The following is a 20614-nucleotide window of genomic DNA, read 5'->3' on the forward strand; positions in this document are numbered from 1 at the left end:
TTGGCCGAGTGTACTCTGTTATGGAATATGTACTGCAGCTTTATCTGTTCAGTGCTGTGCTGTACACTCCTATCCTTGGTGTTTCAGTGTTCCCTCTACTTTATCGCTATACATTTAAACTCAGAAATCCTAAAAATGCCTCTGCTCAACTGTAGCCTATGCCACATTGCAAATGTTATTATGGCTTTATTATAAAGTGCCTTTCTCTTCAACAGTACATTTTACCACGCATTGAATTGCATCTTGGTGCACAGATTTGTTTACAGAAAATGGTGGTGTGCCTGGGCCTATGATTTCTTAATCTGGCCCTGCACACAGGAGCAGCCTAATAGATTGTGAAATGTTTCCAACCAGAGTTGGTACATTACTAATGCAATACAATACTCTTCATACACCAGTATTGTGAAGTAAGTATAATTGTGTCATATGTCACAAATTACCATATAAAATTGTTAATACATTTAGAGTAAAAGCCAGTCTTTTTTTGGCCAAGTCCTCTTTTCTAGGCCCTCCATTCAAAGGCTCAGATGTCGATGTCAAAGCTTATTTGAATCCATCCCTGTTGTCTGTGTTTGTCACAAGCAACACATGCCTCACAGAGCGTTCTCTAAAACTCATTCCACCACTTAACATGTATCCCACCACTTAACATCTGCCTGTATTCATTCAGATACGAGCCCCTGGTGGTTTATCACAGAGATACTTACTAATAGCCTCAGAGGCCAGTCTCCAGACAGCTCCCATCCTATATTTGTGTTAATTGTTCACTCGTTCTCCTCCCTCGCTCTCTGAGAGTGCCAAGAAATCTGACTCTAATATTAAAGTATAAACAACATTCATGCCGTTACAATACCCCCCCCATGGAACTATGATGTGGCTCTATAGCAACTAATTGTCTGTTAGCTGTGGTTGGCTATGCACTAATTTAAAGCTGTTGTGTTCAACAACAAAAAATCCCCTCTTGCTTCTTATTGCTCAAGCAGCGACTTTTGTGAAAATCCACCTGTAAAGCAAATTACTGCAAAGACAGGTGGCTAAAGTAGTAACAATTACAGTTGTTATCAGATAACTTTTCCTGATATCAATCTGGCAATTCCCTTCATATTATTTCTGACGACTGTATTTGGCAGGTTATGTACTTCTACAAAATAACTCCAGTGAATATGTTCAAATAAATGTTTTATTGATATTGTAAAACAATTGAGATTGGAACATGAACATCGATATAAACACACAGTCAAACAACATACACACATTAATATGCGTGTACCCACTGGGCAGACGTCTAGCTTTACCGTCTAGTTTTGATTTACAATTGGTTGAGTTGTCTGCAAATGTGAATTCAACGTGAAATCAAAGCATTTCATCATTGGATTTAGGTTAAAAGTTTGGTGAAAACAATATTAAATTCCCTTAGGTTGATGACTTTTTGTAATTCCAATCAGTTTTCTACGTTGATTCAACTTCACATAAATTGTTTAACATTTTTTATTATGCGGAAACAATGTTGTTTCAACCAGTTTTTGCCCAGTGGGTATCCACACGTGCACACACACACATCCCCCAACCCTTCACTGTGTCTTAAACCCCAACACACATTATTCACACATTCAAATATTTGAATTGGAATTGTTGGACTCCAAAATAAGTTATTCTTACCCATGGACATTAATACCGTTAAAGTATTATATCTTATACAGAATTGTCATAAGTCTTGGTGGCTGTTCACAATTCGCCTATAATTTATAACATTGTTTTCATCTACATACAGTATACATTATTTGGGTGATGCTTTTTACTCAAAGCAACAAAAACATACTGTTGTTAAGAGGCTTGTTGGGGGCTCTCGGAGCAAGCATTTAGTTAGCTTTGAGCTTTAATAGGTTCTGCATAAAAGACTCCAGCCCAACTTAGAAAAGGCGTTAGCCTTCTTTAGCCTATACTTGCATGAGAAGAGACATCAACTCTCCTTAACTGTCATGGTCTTAAAGTTAGATAGCATGGTTCCGTCTGCACTGTCGGTGGATGGACTAGTGCTGTGTAGGAATAACACCACCTGTCAGAAGACAATGCCTCAACTGTCTCGCTAAAATTTTGCCGTTCTCTGCAGATTGGCGAATACGGGGGGTAATAATGGCTTCTGCACCAACACAGAGAAGTAAGAAGGTAGAATTGGGAGATTAACACTTCACAATCACACTATAATTATTGTTATCCAGCATTGAATCAATGAGATTTCACGGTTCGCTCTGAGCTTGTTGTTTCGCTCTCTCCCTCTTATGGTTCCGCCTCTCCCCAGAGTGATGTCACTGACTGACACGGTCAGGCTATCCCATACCTATGACATCATCACTTCCAGTCCTTCTTTCAGTCCCTCTCCCTCTCCTCATCCAGTGGGTGGGTCTGCCTGTGCTCCCAAACACGCACTGCTCCGTCCCACTGTGAAGAAAAAAAAGAAAGATTGAGGGAGAGAAATAGAGAAAAATAAAGAGGGAAGTGGGAATTAGAGGGAAGAAAAGGAACAATATGTTAAATGACAGGAAAGATAAGAGAACTTACAAGCACATTGATAATGAGATAGGTATTCTGAATGGTCTAAATTAACTTCCTGAATTGATGCCAACCCCTCAGTGGAGTGGAGCAGAGCCAGCTAGAGACTTACGGAGCTGCTGATGATGTTGTCCTGGTAGGGATGCCAGCTGACATCCCTCACACACGCGTCATGCTCAGAGAGTCTGGTCACCACGCTGCCCGTCAGCACGTCATAGACTGGACACACAGACACACAGTCCTTTATACCCCTTTACAATGCTTTTGACTCCCTCTAGCACACGTGTTGGCAAACACAGTCACACACACAATATTTCTCTCTCCCACAAATACAGACCAACACACGTACACACTTTACATTCTACACAAACCGAATCAAACTATATTTCTCTCTTCAACACACACACATCCACACCCAGGCATAGTGACCCACCAATGATCTTCCCAGTGGAGCAGCCGGTGTAGATGAACCTCTGTCCGGTGGTGAACTCCGGGGAGAAACGGCAGCGTATGAGGGTGTGCAGAACACCGTGACCCCTGTAGGTCATCACCGAGGTGTCGCCGGTCAGCTTGTGTCTCTTCAGGGCTGGGAGGACAGGCGATAGACGCACAGCAGGCAAACGACAGGTCAGTCAACACCGCCTTCTATTTACACAGTCAAATACAGCTGCCTTATGGCCAAAGATTCACAATAGGACATGTAGTAGAGGATGAATGCTCAAAAGATACTGTAGGCAATGTTCCCTCTAATTGTTCCCGGCACTGAGCAGATTTTCAGGTCTTCCAGCGCGTGTTTACTATGAACACTGAGGCTGTACCTGCTTTAAAGTTACTGTTAACAGTGGCCACGTGGGCTACTGTGGCTATTTGATCATAATGTAGGCCTACCAGAGTGGACTACCATGAAAAACAATGGAGAAAATGTATCTCATAACATTTTAACATGGAAATAGCTGTTCTATCATTCAGCCTACAGTAGCAGACTGCGTGTGGTGTTCAATGTAGGCCTACATTCCATGAGACTTTTGAAAACAACACGCAGGGCTTGACATTAACCTGTTTATCCACTTGTTCTTCAGACAAAGAGGTGACTGAAAATGTTGTGTTGTTTGATGCAGGAAACCACTTTACTAAATAAAATGCATTATTATTCCCATACCATTATTACAGAGAATCAGACAAATTATGCTACCCTCTGCATATTGGCTACTTAGCTTTTTCAAGCCTGTCTCAAAATTACAACACTGCCCCTTTATTAAGACAAAAAAAAAAGCTGATCACCTGACTCGCTTTTCAAAGGTGTCTAGAAATACACGTTTTGTCCTCTCGTAGGAAGCAATCACTCCCCCATTGCTGACCACAAATGATCTATAACTGGGCTAATAACTTACTAACTAGCAAAGGATAAGAACAAAATGTGCACGTGGCTACATGCAGCTCTCGCTTTGATCTCAAAACAACTGCATCTACTCACGACCGCTCATGCTGTAAAACACTGTCCAGTTAAAAGTAAATGGCACAGATCCGTATATGGCAATGGTCTATTTGCATATAGGCCTACTGCAGCTCAGATTTTTACACAGAGCGGTGCGGCATAGAGTATGGGCTGTGTAGTGCATGTCAATGCAATAGAATCCTACTCCGATGCGTTCTGCATTTCTTGCATAGATAATTTTGTTTCGGGATGTTGCATTGGAAGTAGCTAATATTGCGTTGTTTCGATCACAATTTCCACAGCAAAGGGAAATGTTGATAGTGTTAACAGGGAACACTCTAGAACAGTGGTCACCAACCTTTTCTGAGTCAAGATCACAGAGTCAAAATGCAAGCCAAGATCAACCGCTCAGATTTGACTTAAAAAACATAAGCCTATGCAACATTAACCAATTAAAATAAAAATTAAAAGTACTGTAGCAATGAGGTTTGTGCAGTAAGCTATTGGCCTAATACATTATCACCGCATATTAGCTTTGCTTGAATTGCCCTGCCAACGCATTGATGTTTGTGCCATTATATTTAAACATTTATGGTAGGCTATATGATCACACCGGTAATAGATCTGTTGTTGTATTACTTATGAGGCACATCTGAGTGAGCATACATTTAAATAATTAGCTTTTTATTTTACTGGGCTGATGGTGCCTGCATCTGATGGTCAGTATCAGCGGAGGGAGAGAGCAGAAGACTGAAGGTCCGCCTCTCAACATCCCTTCGCTCTCCCTGACCAAAAAGGGTCAGTCTTCCAGCTGATGGCGCAACACGAGTCGCACTGCATTATTCCTGCCTCATGCACAAATTCATGTTGTTACTCCTATGAACAGAGTACGTGAAATATTCCTCGATATTAAAAAAGATTCTAGCCGCTAATAATAACAACACAAGCCTATAGATACACTTCCCTACTAATTCATTACTGCTGCACTGCTTTTTTATAGCGCCCAGTGTAAATAGGAAGAAAGTGCATTTTATGGCTCATAAAAGTGTTGAATACAAAGTGTTGAGAGTGCTGAGTAAGAACTTGAACTCAAAAACAGCAGCTCTTTACTGTATTCGTTGACAGTCTCTCTCTAGTCATGGTTTTAAAGTTTTTAAATCTCACAGTAACAACTTTACTGTAGCTTTCGTTTATGCCCGCTACGTTTCTGCAGACAATCTGAGCAATCGACTAGGAATGCCTTGGAGATCGACCAGTTGTGATCGACCTGTTGGTGACCACTGCTCTAGAAAGTTGAGTGAAGTTCAAACTGTCTGTCTGTGGGCTGATATTTCTGCACGGCAGTCCCGGGGCTACTGCGCACACGCGCAACTTAGAGTGAACATTGACTGTAGGTAGGGATGGGGGGGAATGTATACAGTAGAGTATTACAATATTATTTTTGGCCATTTTATATTGATACTGTGACTCCAACTATCGCATTTCTTTACTTATTTTTGCTTGGTTAACGTTAGCTAGTGGTATTCGGCTATACCTGCGCCAAAACGCTGGTATTTAGCACCTTATAGCATAGCGATAGAGGACTCTTGTGCCCAAAAACCTGTTATAGCATGGGCAGCGCCACAGAGGACTTTCACCATTTTCAAGTAGTCAACTGGGTGAGACTTCCTATGGGTTAAGGAAGGATCACATAATTCCCTCCAGGTCATCAGGAGGGATCAGCCAATAAATTATACTCGTGAGCAAACATTTCATAACTGCAGGTGGCAGTAAATCATCAACCTTGTCATTATACCTGTTCAAATAACACACTCCATGTGGCAGTCTGCGCCTTTTCAGTTTGTTACCATCTCATAGAAGTAGTAGAAGAAAACGGACTACTTCAAAATGGAGATGGCCTCAATGGCGCTGCCCATGCGCTCACAGACACCATAATGGGACATATACAATGTTGTGTCCTCTAACTATCTTCTTTTTAAAGATGGAATCTGCAGTAGGGGGAAACAGCGCCACTGGCCGACCTATCACCGTCGTTTTTGTTGCAGAGCTGAGGAGTGTTGTGCAGCATGGTAAAATAAATTACAGCACATATTGTGCTCTTCTATCGCACGTGCAATGATGTTACTGCTGTTTGCACTAACTTCTTTGTTGTTATTACACCGCAAATGGACGTCGCTTAAGGATTTCAGCTTTACATTTTTTTTTTTTTAATGGTGAGCCAACATGTTGAGCACTTTTACCTCCCCAAAACATGTTGTTATGACTTTGTCTTGTCACTCTGCAGCAGACATATAATGAGCAATATGTATGGAACATTGAATCGCAATAAAAATCACTGAATGAAATAGCAAAACATATAGAATTGTGATACGTATAGAATCGCAATACACCTAAGTATCTTGATATCATATAGAGAGGTCCCTGGCAATTCCTTGCCCTAACTGTAGGTAGACCCATGTCTTCAATACTTGATACAGCAACTATGAGATGTTCTGAAAGCAAATGTTAAATCTAGACCAGTGATGGGAGCCTGGTTGCCAAACCTAGCCCAAAAGCCACTGCTAACTTAGTCTACAAATCCTCTAAGAAATTTTGCAATAATGGTTAGATCAGCCTCCCGAGTGGTACAGCGGTCTAAGGCACTGCATCGAAGTGCTTGAGGCATCACTACACACCCGGGTTCGATCCCAGGCTGTGTCACAGCCAACCGGGAGACCCATGAGGTGGTGCACAATTGGCCCAGCGTCGTCTGGGTTAGGAGAGGGTTTGGCTGACCGGGATGTCCTTGTCTCATCATGCTCTAGCGACTCTACGTGGCGGGGACGGGCACGCTGACTTCGGTCACCAGCTGTACAGTGTTTCCTCCGACACATTGATGCGGCTAGTTTCCGGGATATAAGAGTTGTGTGTCAAGAAGCAGTGCGGCTTGGCAGGGTCGTGTTTCGGAGGACGCATGGCTCTCAACCTTCACCTCTCCCAAGTACTTATGGGAGTTGCAGCGATGAGACAAGACTAAACTACCAATTTGATATCACGAAATTGGGGTAAAAAGTAACAAAAAGTAATATATATATAAATAATAAATACACACTTGAAGTCAGAAGTTTACACACACCATAGCCAAATACATTTAAACTCAGTTCTGCACAATTCCTGACATTTAATCATAGGAAAAATTCCATTTTGCATCACCACTTTATTTTAAGAATGTGAAATGTCAGAATAATAGTAGAGAGAATGATTTATTTCAGCTTTTATTTCTTTCATCACATTCCCAGTGGGTCAGAAGTTTACATACACTCAATTAGCATTTGATAGCATTGCCTTTAAATTGTTTAACTTGGGTCAAACGTTTCAGGTAGCCTTCCACAAGCTTCCAACAATAAGTTGGGTGAATTTTGGCCCAATTCCTCCTGACAGAGCTGGTGTAACGGAGTCAGGTTTGTAGGCCTCCTTGCTCACACACGCTTTTTCAGTTCTGCCCACTATTTTTCTAGTGGGATTGAGGTCAGGGCTTTGTGATGGCCACTCCAATACCTTGACTTTGTTGCCCTTAAGCCATTTTGCCACAACTTTGGAAGTACGCTTGTGGTCATTGTCCATTTGGAAGACCCATTTGCGACCAAGCTTTAACTTCCTGACTGATGTCTTGAGATGTTGATTCAATATATCCACATAATTTTCCTACCTCATGATGCCATCTATTTTGTGAAGTACACCCCCGTGCTTCACGGTTGGGATGGTGTTCTTCGGCTTGCAAGCCTCCCCCTTTTTCCTCCAAACATAACGATGGTCATTATGGCCAAACAGTTCTATTTTTGTTTCATCAGACCAGAGGACATTTCTCCAAAAAGTACGATCTTTGTCCCCATGTGCAGTTGCAAACCGTAGTCTGGCTTTTTTATTGCGGTTTTGGAGCAGTGGCTTCTTCCTTGCTGAGCGGCCTTTCAGGTTATGTTGATATAGGACTCGTTTTACTGTGGATATAGATACTTTTCTACTGGTTTCCTCCGGCATCTTCACAAGGTAATTTGCTGCTGTTCTGGGATTGATTTGCACTTCTCGCACCAAAGTACGTTTATCGTCTCCTTCCTGAGCGGTATGACAGCTGCGTGGTCCCATGGTGTTTATACTTGCGTACTATTGTTTGTACAGATGAACGTGGTACCTTCAGGCGTTTAGAAATTGCTCCCAAAGATGAACCAGACTTTGAGGTCTTGGCTGATTTCTGTTAATTTTCCCATGATGTCAAGCAAAGAGGCACTGAGTTTGAAGGTAGGCCTTGAAATACATCCACAGGTACACTTCCAATTGACTCAAATAATGTTAATTAGCCTATCAGAACCTACTAAAGCCATGACATTTTCAGGAATTTTCAAAGCTGTTTAAAGGCAGAGTCAACTTAGCGTATGTAAACTTCTGACCCGCTAGAATTGTGATACAGTGAATTATAAGTGAAATAATCTGTCTAAACAATTGTTGGAAAAATGACTTGTGTCATGCACAAAGTAGATGTCCTAACCGACTTGCCAAAACTATAGTTTGTTAGCACGAAATTTGTGTTGAAAAAAAGAGTTTTAATGACTCCAACCTAAGTGCATGTAAACTTCCGACTTCAACTGTGTAATAAATAGAAACAAAATGGTTGGATCGATTTAATCATGTATACTTGCATAGTATCTTATGATTGAAGATTGCAATTGGAGTGGCCCACTTGCTATCTAATGTGCAAGCTAGAAGAGGAACCAGTAATGTATAACAACCTTTTTGCCTCAAACGTCCCTAACACCCTTCCCCCCTTCCCCAGGCCTCTCACCTCTCTGGGGCACCTGCTGCCAGCGGTAGTCCCAGTTCTGCTGGGTAACGGCCAGCCGCGAGGCCGCCAGGCCCTCCTTGGGGGAGAACTTCCTCACGTCCCACAGCTTGATGGACTGGTCCTTGGAGTTACTGATCAGATAACGTGCATCGCCCTGCCAGATGGAGAGGGCAGATTAATGATAGATGTGTATCTTCCTGACAGAAATAGTTGTCCCTGCGGGTGATTTGTGCAGTCAACGGACACACAGAAGTTGTTGTTACCACAGAATGAGGGTAAAAATACTAATACATCCTTCCTCACTGATCGAAACCCTTTCTGATTGGTGAAACAGCACTGCATAGCTTTGACCTGTCCAGTTGTCTATAAAAAATACATTTTACCATGTACAGTGCCTTCAGAAAGTATTCACACCCCTCGACTTATTCCACATTTTGTTGTGTTACGGCCTGAAATCAAAATGGATTCAATCGTTTTTTTCTCTCTCACCTACCTACACACAATACCCCATAATCACATGTTTTTAGAAATGTTTTTTTGAAGTACAGAAATGTCTAATTTACACATACAGTACCAGTCAAAAGTTGACACCTACTCATTCAAGGGTTTTTCTTAATTTTTTCGCTATTTTCTACATTGTAGAATGACAGCTTTTTATTCTCTCAACCAGGTTCATGAAGAATGCTTTTCCAACAGTCTTGAAAGAGTTACCACACATGCTGAGCACTTGTTGGCTGCTTTTCCTTCACTCCGCGGGTCAACTCCTCCCAAACCATCTCAATTGGGTGGTCGGGTGATTGTGGAGGCCAGGTCATCTGATGCAGTACTCCATCACTCTCTTAGCCCTTATACAGCCTGGAGGTGTGTTTTGGGTCATTGTCCTGTTGAAAAACAAATGATCGTCCCACTAAGCACAAACCAGATGGGATGGTGTATCGCTGCTGAATGCTGTGGTAGCCATGCTGGTTAAGTGTGCCTTGAAATCTAAATATATCACAGACGGCAAAGCACCCCCACACCATCACACCTTCTCCTCCATGCTTCACGGTGGGAACCACACATGCAGAGATCATCCGTTCACCTACTCTGTGTCTCACAAAGACACGGCAGTTGGAACTCTGGGTCTTCCCTTCCTGTGGTGGTCCTCATGAGAGCCAGTTTCATCATAGCGCTTGATGTTTTTTTGCGACTGCACTTGAAGAAACTTTCAAAGTTTTGAAATGTTCCGTATTGACTGACCTTCATGTCTTAAAGTAATGGACTGTCGTTTCTCTTTGTCATTTAAGCTGTTCTTGCCATAATATGGACTTGGTATTTTACCAAATAGGGCTATCTTCTGTATACCACCCCTAACTTGTCACAACACAACTGACTGGCTCAAACACATTAAGGAAAGAAATTCCATAAATTAACTTTTAACAAGGCACACCTGTTAATTGAAATGCATTCCAGGTGACTACCTCATGAAGCTGGTTGAGAGAATGCCAAGACTGTACAAAGCTGTCATCAAGGCAAAGGGTGGCTACTTTGACGAATCTCAAATATAAAATGTTTTGGTTACTACATGATTCCATGTGTTATTTCATGTTTTTGATTTCTTCACTATTATTCTACAATGTACAAAATAGTACAAATAAAGAAAAACCCTGGAATGAATAGGTGTGTCAAAACTTTTGACTGGAACTGTAAGTATTCACACCCCTTTGCTATGACACTCCAAATTGAGCTCCGGTGCATCAAATTTCTTTTGATCATCGTTGAGGTGTCATTACAACTTGATTGGAGTACACCTGCGGCCAATTCAATTGTTTGGACATGATTTAGAAATTAACAACTGTCTATATATAAGGTCCTACAGTTGACAGTGCATGTCAGAGCAGAAATGATGAAGTCCAAGGAAATGTTCGTAGATCTCCTAGATAGAATTGTGGAGGCGGCATATATCTGATTCAGATATGGTCCCATGTGGCTCAGTTGGTAGAGCATGGTGCTTGCAACGCCAATGATGTGGGCTCGATTCCCACGGGGGACCAGTACAAAATAAAAAGTATAAAAATGTATGCACTGGTAAGTCACTCTGGATAAAAGCATCTGATAAATGACTCAAATGTAAATGTACAATTCAGAGGGGTTGAGTTAAATGTGGAAGACACATTTCGGTTGAATGCATTCAGTTGTGCAACTGACTGGATATCCCCTTATATCTCGTGAGGGTAAAAAACTATTTTTAGAGTGTTGAAAGTTTCCAAGAGCACAGTGGTCTCCAACATTGGCCATCTGACCAAACTCTGCAACCGGGCAAGAAGAACCTTGGTCAGGGAGGTAACCAAGAACCCAATGACCACTCTGACAGAACTACAGAGTTCCTTGGCTGAGATGGGAGAACCTGCCAGAAGGACAACAGTCTCTACAGCATGTCACCAATCTGGGCTTTATGGGAGAGTGGCCAGACAGAAGCCACTCCTGAGAAAAAGGCACAACATCACACCTGGAGTTTGAAAAAAGGAATGTGAAAGACAGAACATAAGTCAAAATATTCTGTGGTCTGATTAGAAAAATGTTACTCTTTGGTCTGAATGCATAACGCTATGCCTGGAGAAAACCAGGCACAGCTCATCACCCGCCTAACACCATCCCTACCGTGAAGCCTGGTGGTGGCAGCATCATGCTATGGGGATGCTTTTCAGCAGCAGGGACTGGGTGATTGGTAAGGATAGAGGGAACAATGAATGGAGCCAAATACAGGCAAACCCTTGATGAGAACCTGCTTCAGAATGCAAACGACCTTGGACTGGGGCAAAGATTTACATTCCAACATGACAATGACCCAAGCATACAGCCAAACCAACTCTGGAAAGGCTTCAGAACAAAAAAAGTCCTTGAGTGGCCCAGCCAAAGCCCAGACTTGAATCCCATTGAAAATCCCATTGCTGTTCACTGCCACTCCCCATCTAACTTAACAGAACTTTAGAAAATCTGCAAAGAAGAATGGGAGAAAATCCCAAATCCAGATTTGAAGACGACTCAAAGCTTTAATCGCTGCCAAAGGTGCTTTTACAAAGTATTGACTCAGGGGTGTGAACATGTATGTCAATTAGATATTTCTGTAATTAATTTTCAATAAATTTAGAAAAACATGTTTTCACTTTCTCATTATGGGGTATTGTGTGTAGATGAGAAAAGAAATATGTAATCCGTGTTGAATTCAGGCTGTAACATAAAATGTGGAATAAGTCAAGGGGTATGAATACTTTCTGTGGGCACTGTACGTATTCAAATTGTGCTTTGATATGGATGATCACATACACTGTATCCTAATGTGTAGAGGGTGATTACAAATGCTGGACACATACACACGCAGCTAGTGTTTTTTTCTATTACCTTGCTGTGTATGAAGGTGATGCCATCTCTGTGTCCAGACAGCTGGCCCACGGGCTGGGGTCTGTCCTCCCGCAGCGTCCGCCTGTCCCACACCTTGCAGAGCGCGTCGTCGCTGCCTGAGAACAGCAGCTGGGACGAGCTGTCAGCAAAAGCCACCGCATTCACGTCATCCTCGTGAGCATCAATCTAAGGAGAAGGGGAGGAGGGAAGAGAAGGGGGGGAGAAAGAGTGTGTAAAAGAGTGAGGAGGAAAGAGATAGCAGAGGTCAAGAGTGAGGTGGGTTGTAATATACACAGAGGGGTTCCAAGATAAGAGGGATAGTGTGAAGCTTGGTGGGCAGACAGAGGGTGACCAGGGTGTAACTAAATACTCGCAGTGCCAATGTCAACAGCAAATATGGTCTATAAGCAGACACACACACAGACCTTAAGGGTTCTCCTATTCTGTTCACGATCAAAGACGTAGAGGCAGCCATCATTTGCTCTGTGAAGAAAATAAAGAAACGGAGAGTGAGATATGCACTGTAGGCTATTAAACGTGGCCCTAACCAACTAAAATATATTAGAAATTGATCTGAAAATGTACAATTGGGATGAAGAAATTGGGTGCACTAACCCTCCAAGGATCTCTTTTCCGTCTGTGGAGGCAGCCAGAGAGAAGACACAGAACCTCCTCTCGTCTGGGCTAAGAGGGAAGAACAGAACATTAACCAGCCTCCTCCACTGAGACACATCTCCAATTATGGAACATCATCTACAATCCATGGAAATAATTGGCCTAAAATGGTGCTGCTCTCAAAAAGTTGAATCCTAGCTTCAGAGAAACATGCGCGTATCTCAAAGTTCAGTGCAAGTGTAGCCTCACGAGCCACCCTGATGCAGTGAACCCCTTTTACATTAATTCATATAATTTAAGTAAATGTTGAAATTACAAAGAAGTTAGGATTTAGCCCAAACAGCAGGAAATAAGTGGGGGGGGGGGGGGGGGGGGGGGGGGGGGAAATCACATAAATGGAGTCCCTCAGCTTTTCATGTAATACATTATGAACTCATCTAATTTAAATGGTTCCTGTTGCTCCATTAGAGTGGCACACAAAATGAACAATGGCTGGTTGAAATGATAGTTAGTTCCAAGGTCAGGCATCCTTGTGAATGAAGAGGATTGCCGGTAGAACAGCTTATTACCCGATTGGTTAAGCTATAAGTACTATGAGGGGAAACACTAACTTGAGGTCCAGGGCGGTATGGGTTTCACTGTCTCCATCTACACTGCAGACATGAACTAGAGGGGTACAAGAGAGCACACATCAGTACAAAATACACCCAGTGACATGACAAGAAGCCCAAAATAGATATATTCTGGTGAAGATCGTGATGGCAAAAAAACATCCGTTTTAATGTTTAGAAATCATTTATTTCAAAATGAGTTAGAGTTGAGTTCTTTTATATTAGATCGACATAGCTGTGATTACCGACTGCGCCTCGTCTCATGTTGGTTGAAGCGCCGTCCTTCCACCTCACTATCTTCAAATTAAGTTATAATCCTACCCATTCCTTCATCTATGGTAAGGTCAGGGTGACTAAAATAGCAGCACCCCCCAGTGTGGGTGGTATCTTTGCTCTGGTGGCCTAGCCTTACTGTAATCAGACCAGCTGGAGTAGAGCACGTTGTAGGAGTCGGGGGTGAAGCATACGTCCAGCACGCTCCAGCCCACGTCCCTGGCCTTCACAGTCTGCTTCAGGTTAAAGCGCCCGCTACTGGTGTCATACAAACGGATGTTCTGGTCTAGGAAAGCCAGGGAAGGATGCGTGTTTTAGAAATCAGTGGTCACTACAAATAAAAATGTGAAATTGTTTGTACATGTAAACACAGCGATGTGGTTAAGAACTAAAGGAATTTCAATCATTTCCCCAGTCTACTGTAACGGTTGTGTTCACGTCCTTACCTTGGCAGGCAGAGAGGAACATGTTGCCATCGTCACTGTACACACCACAGAACGCTTTCTGCTGGTATGTGTCCTTGTGTGTCACATGATTGGGCAGGAAACTGAGGAGAAGTGCAAACGGAACACCAATGGATTTCAGCAACAACAGGCTCCTCATCTGTCAACATTCAGGTTAATGGTCCGATAAATAAGGCTTTATTCATTACAGCTTTTAAGTGGAACAATTCATAACACATCCCCTTTCACTTGTTTCTGCAATGAGTTTACGGTGCTTAGTTTTAGTGTGTGGATGTGAGGCGTTTTGGTAATACTCACTGTGAGCGAATGCGACTACACTCTCCGTGAGAAAAACTGGAGCCTCGACATCGGCCTTGTTCCCTCTGAGAGAGTAACACAAATCAGAATCACCCTCTAGACCTGAGGAACACAGTAGACCCAACATGCTTGCCCAACAATGCTTGCCCTCACCTCTGTTAGCATGTGGGTGAAGCTTTGCCTGCCTTTCAAGTCAGATGAGGCCGTGGTCAGGAGGATCCGAGTCCGGATTTCACTCCGGTCCAACTCCTGAGTGTCTGGCTGGGAGTCCACTGACAAGACACAGGAGCAGTGAGCAAGAGACCAGTGAGGCATGCAAGTAGGTATACATTTGTAAACACACTTGTGTAACAAATATGCCAATACTTTGTATTTTAACTGTGATGTCAAGTGCATTGGAATATCTATATGAATAGCACTATATCAGATAGAAGGAATAGCGTTATGTTTTTTGGTCATTTTTCTTCCATTGCTTGCACACAAAGTAAAAAGTAGGATTAAATGTGACTAGTGCACACAATGAAACCCAGCTTGGTTTACCGGGAGGGTTGTAACGGTCTCCTAGACGCCCCTCCCAAGCCCCATCGCTGTCCTCGTCAGAATCTGAATACGACTGGACGAGCTGCAGGCCTGTTGCTCCACTCCCATGGACCAGCCTCACCTGGCCCCTTCATGTACACACAAAGATGAGGAGAGGGATGGGGAAACACTTGTGCTCATTGACATGAACTAGAACTAGGCTACACATAGGACACAACTCCAGTGGAGAAAGCACTCCATTCTGCATTGGCATGATTTCCATATAAGTGCAATGATGAAGGAAAAACGAAAGTTTTCCCCTTTGCTGAGAAGCAGTAATGTGAGTTTGTGTTGAGTATTTATTTAAACTTGGAGCAGAGTGAACTTCTTTAGTGCTAGGTCTACTCTTTGGCTACTGTATAGGCTATGGTCAGACTGTCTCCCAGTCCCAGCTTCAACTTACCTCCTCAATAGGTAAGCCAGCACTTGAGCTAAATCGACGTCCTCCTCTGCTGTTGACTGCCTGTCACCCTGCTGCCCCTCAGCCGATCTGCGACTTCTACTGCTGTTACTGTTATTACTGCTGCTGCTCTGGTTGGATTCCGCTTCAGACTGGTCAGGGTTGCCGCTGGAGCCCCGACCGCCGGACATCCCAGAACTAGACTGAGAGCCCATATACCGAGAGCCTGCCAGGGAAGTCAATGATGTTGTCTATGAGAAGTGAATAATGATGACAAATGCTTTAAAGGCCCAGTGCAGTGAAAAACGTGATTTCCTGTGTTTTATATATATTTCCCACACTAAGACGAAATCGCTCCGCCATTGCCTAGTTGCAAAAATTCTGATAGTACAAGGATTCCATACACTATACTTGTTTTGTCACATAGTTCGATTCATTTCAGTTTCTCTAACACTGTGAAATATCTTTTCCATAGCCAAAAATATTGTTTTCTCATCTGTTTGAAGCTGGTGTACAAAACTGAAAATAAAATACGCAAAAACTAAACTTAAGAACAGGAAGCATAGAAATAGTGTACATAGGACAGATCTACCGCTTCTTAGACTTGCTTCCAATGAAAATGACAGATCGAGCCTTCCGAGTTGCACAGCGGTCTAAGGCGCAGTGCTAAAGTAGTCACTACAGATCCGGGTTCGATACAGGGCTGTGTCGTAGCCGGCCGCGACCGGGAGACCCATGAGGCGGCACACAATTGGCCCAGCGTTGTCCGGGTTAGGGGAGGGTTGGCCGGCTGGGATGTCCTTGTCCCATCTCGCTTTAGCAACTCCTTGTGGCGGCCAGGCACAACCACGCTGACTTCGGTCGCCAGCTGTACGGTGTTTCCTCCGACACATTGGTGGGGCTGGCTTTTGGGTCAAGCGATCAGTGTGTTTCGGAGGACACATGACTCTCGACCTTCACCTCTCCCAAGTCCGTACGGGAGTTGCAGCGATGGGACAAGAATGTAACTACCAATTGGATATTACGAAATTGGTCAGAAAAAGGGGTAATAACCACCCCCAGGCAGCGCAGTGGTCTAAGGCACTGCATCGCAGTGCTAGCTGTGCCACCAGAGATTCTGGGTTTGAGCCCAGGCTCTGTCGCAGCCGGCTGTGACCGGGAGGCCCATGGGGCGGTGCACAATTGGCCCAGCGTCGTCCGGGTTAGGGAGGGTTTGGCCGGCAGGGATATCCTTGTCTCATCGCGCACTAGCGACTCCTGTGGCTGGCCGTGCTCAGTGCACGCTGACCAGGTCGCCAGGTGTACTGTGTTTCCTCCGGCACATTGGTGCAGCTGGCTTCCAGGTTGGATGTGCATTGTGTCAAGAAGCAGTGCGGCTTGGTTGGGTTGTGTTTTGGAGGACGCATGGCTCTCGACCTTCGCCTCTCCCGAGTCCGTATGGGAGTTGCAGCGATGAGACAAGACTGTAACTACTTCCAATTGGATACCACGAAATCGGGGAGAAAAAAGGTGTACAACAAAAAAAATAATACCCCCCAGAAATTTTTATGACAGATCTATAACACAAAAAGTGACATATTACAGCTGTAAGCCTGGAGGCAAATAAAACATGTTTGCCATTCAGAGGGTGAACGGGCAAGACAAAAGATTTACGTGCCTTTGAGTGTGTCAAGAACTCCAACGCTGCACGAAAAAAAGGCGGTGCAACTCAATATTAGGAAGTTGTTCCTAATGTTTTGTACACTCAGTGTATATGGCTCTGATGCTTGCCAATTCCTCATAAAGGATGTCATCCTCCTATGGAGAATGAACTGGCAAATCAGCTGTCTACTCGCATGAATATTTTTCATGAAATAAAACCACACCATTCTGTAGTTGGGTTACATCCCACACCATTCCAACACAGAAAAGCTGCTTATTAACATAGTTACTTAAAAAGGTAAAACATGCAGAAATTGCTCCGCCATATGCTGGTTTTTAAAATTCTAATAGTTCATCTAATATCAGTTTATGTGACAAAACAAGTAACGTTGATGTCAACAAATATTGTCAAAACCGCTGTGAAATAGCTTTTCAATGTGAATTTGGTCGTGTCGCCCCAAAAAGTTACATATAGCTGCTTTAATTAACATTTTGTGGAAGGTAAACTATTTAACTCATGTTGTAATTAATTATAAGTAATATTTCATAACAATCTGGAAACACAGGATAGTTACTTTAACATTAAATCTGTTCACCTGTATGGGTGAGCTGCCTGACGTGTAAGAGATTGACCGTGTCTTCTTGACACAGACATACAACTACTATCAAAGACTTAGCTAGCTAAAAAAAATGCAATGGCAAAAATCATCAAGCGACTTGCTCTAACGGTCGTTACAAAAAACGAGCTAACCATCGCATGAATTGTCTGACTAGCTAGCTAGTTAGCTAATACAGCTAGCCTAGCCTAAAGATACCTACACTGTTCTAAGTATAAGGTTACACGCGCTTGACAGTTATTTGTTGCTGTATATTAAGCTAAATAACTTGCCAGTAATGTTGTCACGAGTCCGTTTAAGAAAACGGTTTTTATCTGTGGATGATACGCCGTTTTCGCTGCCGATGTTTTCAAGATAATACCAGACCGAAGTTGCGAAGTCCGTGATGCGCCATGTTGTTTACAACATAGAAACTCATTATTTTTTCTATGGTTTACAATACTGGAGCAACCTGCGCGAGAACCCCAGCCCTTTTGGTGTCACATGACCTTCTCCCGCGAGAACAAGCTACCAAGTCAGTCAATTTGTGCCAGTGAAAATTGACAAGACATGTCGAAACTTGGATGTGTCGAAAATTCACCTCATGCCTACAAAACTCTACACATGGATGGCATTCTCCACAGGAAAACTCTGCAATGAGGACATCCATAAAACCGCAGGGATAGCAACACATTATAGGGATGACATAAGGTTTAGCACTTCACCTAGCACTTCCCCTTTGCTAGCCAACTGTGATGACTAGTATTGACTTGTTTCAAACCATGTGCAAATAACCAAATAATACAAAAACGGTGACGATTTCAAACAGGTATATAAGCAAGAAAATTATAAAATCGAATTATTTTTATATCTAAAAAATGTACTGTATTTTCTGACATGAGCTGAAGAATTGTCAGGTCATTGTTACAAAACTGGAAATATGCTAGTTTTAGGATAACATTTTGATTTCATAATCTCATATGGCTGCTATACATTTGTTTTTGATAATATTTCTTAAAAATATATATTTTTAGTTTATTATAGATATACAGTTAAAAGTCAGAAGTTTCCATACACCTTAACCAAATACATTTAAACTCAGTTTTTCACAATTCCTGACATTTAATCCCGGTAAAAATTCCCTGTCAGGTCAGTTAGGATCACCACTTTATTTTAAGAATGTGAAATGTCAGAATAATAGTAGAGAATGATTCATTTCAGCTTTTATTTCTTTCATCACATTCTTAGTGGGTCAGAAGTTCACATACACTCAATTAGTATTTGGTAGCATTGCCTTTAAATTGTTTAACTTGGGTCAAACATTTTGGGTAGCCTTCCACAAGCTTCCCACAATAAGTTGGGTGAATTTTGGCCCATTCCTCCTGACAGAGCTGGTGTAACTGAGTCAGGTTCGTGGGCCTCCTTGCTCGCACACACTTCTTCAGTTCTGCCCACAAATTTTCTATAGGATTGAGGTCAGGGCTTTGTGATGGCCACTCCAATAGCTTGACTTTGTTGTCCTTAAGCCATTTTGTCATTGTCCATTTGAAAGACCCATTTGCGACCAAGCTTTAACTTCCTGACTGATGTCTTGAGATGTTGATTCAGTATATCCACATAATTTTTCTCCCTCATGATGCCATCTATTTTGTGAAGTGCACCAGTCCCTCCTGTAGCAAAGCACCCCCACAAAATGATGCTGCCACCCCCGTGCTTCACGGTTGGAATGGTGTTCTTCGGCTTACAAGCCTCCCCCTTTTTCCTCCAAACATAACGATGGTCATTATGGCCAAACAGTTCTATTTTTGTTTCATCAGACTAGAGGACATTTCTCCAAAATGTACGAGCTTTGTCCCCATGTGCAGTTGCAAACCATAGTCTGGCTTTTTTTATGGCGGTTTTGGAGCAGTGGCTTCTTCCTTGCTGAGCGGCCTTTCAGGTTATGTTGATATAGGACACGTTTTACTGTGGAAAAATATACTTTTGTACCTGTTTCCTCCAGCATCTTCACAAAGTCCTTTGCTGTTGTTCTGGGATTGATTTACAGTTTTCACACCAAAGTACGTTCATCTCTAGGAGACAGAACGGGTCTCCTTCCTGAGCGGTATGACGGCTGCGTGGTCCCATGGTGTTTATACTTGCGTACTATTGTTTGTACAGATGAACGTGGTACCTTCAGGCGTTTGGAAATTGCTCCCAAGGATGAACCAGAGTTGTGGAGGTCTCCAAGTTTTTTTTCTGAGGTCTTGGCTGATTTCTTTTGATTTTCCCATGATGTCAAGCAAAGAGGCACTGAGTTTGAAGGTAGGCCTTGAAATACATCCACAGGTACACCTCCAATTGACTCAAATGATGTCAATTAGCCAATCAGAAGCTTCTAGAGCATGACATCATTTTCTGGAATTTTCAAAGCTGTTTAAAGGCACAGTCAACTTAATGTATGCTAACTTTTGACCCACCTGAATTGTGATACAGTGAATTATAAGTCAAATCATTTGTCTGTAAACAATTGTTGGAAAAAGTACTTGTTTCATGCACATTGTAGATGTCCTAACCGACCTACTTCAACTGTAGGTACACAACTATCTTAAATGTATGATTGCACAGATGATCTTTTTTTTTATAAATATGTCTTGTATTTCATTTTTGCAAGGGAATTATATACTATACTAACTCAATGGTATTAGTTTATTTGTTTTTTTCAAGGTTGGTAAGCAGGAGAAGACCAACCACACCCTATGGTGATAAGAGGTTGGAAGACATTCCCATTCCCAATCATCCTATGTCTCCAGCAAAAGTGGATCCAAAACATGCTGAATGGCAGATGTGATTATCATTCAGTGACTCTGCAAGTGGACAGGGTGGTAGTTCATTATTCTTTAGAAGTGGTTGAATACCATGTACTAGGCCTATCAAATCAAATCAAATCAAATTTATTTATATAGCCCTTCGTACA

The 20614-nt window shown here is 42.6% G+C and overlaps 1 protein-coding gene across 4 annotated transcripts; it reads right to left on the reverse strand.

Annotated features, from left to right (window-relative positions):
* Positions 1 to 1162: 1162 nt before the first annotated feature.
* Positions 1163 to 18109, reverse strand: dcaf11 (ddb1 and cul4 associated factor 11). Of its 4 annotated transcripts, none has more exons than XM_029755661.1 (15): positions 17952 to 18109; positions 15425 to 15647; positions 14983 to 15110; positions 14596 to 14714; positions 14443 to 14507; positions 14128 to 14228; positions 13821 to 13967; positions 13409 to 13463; positions 12798 to 12866; positions 12608 to 12665; positions 12183 to 12368; positions 8802 to 8955; positions 2984 to 3136; positions 2663 to 2769; positions 1163 to 2439 (listed from the first exon to the last, which is right to left on the reverse strand). In XM_029755661.1, the coding sequence occupies exons 2-15, from the start codon at positions 15634 to 15636 to the stop codon at positions 2368 to 2370; spliced, it is 1626 nt and encodes a 541-aa protein (XP_029611521.1). In that variant the 5' UTR covers positions 15637 to 15647; positions 17952 to 18109; the 3' UTR covers positions 1163 to 2367. The 4 variants fall into 4 exon arrangements, with proteins under 4 accessions (XP_029611521.1, XP_029611522.1, XP_029611524.1 ...); XM_029755662.1 differs by having other exon boundaries at positions 15425 to 15672; XM_029755664.1 differs by lacking the exon at positions 17952 to 18109 and adding an exon at positions 17659 to 17931.
* Positions 18110 to 20614: the final 2505 nt, after the last annotated feature.

The sequence above is a fragment of the Salmo trutta genome, chromosome 6, assembly GCF_901001165.1.
Source record: "Salmo trutta chromosome 6, fSalTru1.1, whole genome shotgun sequence".
Classification (NCBI taxonomy): Eukaryota; Metazoa; Chordata; class Actinopteri; order Salmoniformes; family Salmonidae; genus Salmo; species Salmo trutta.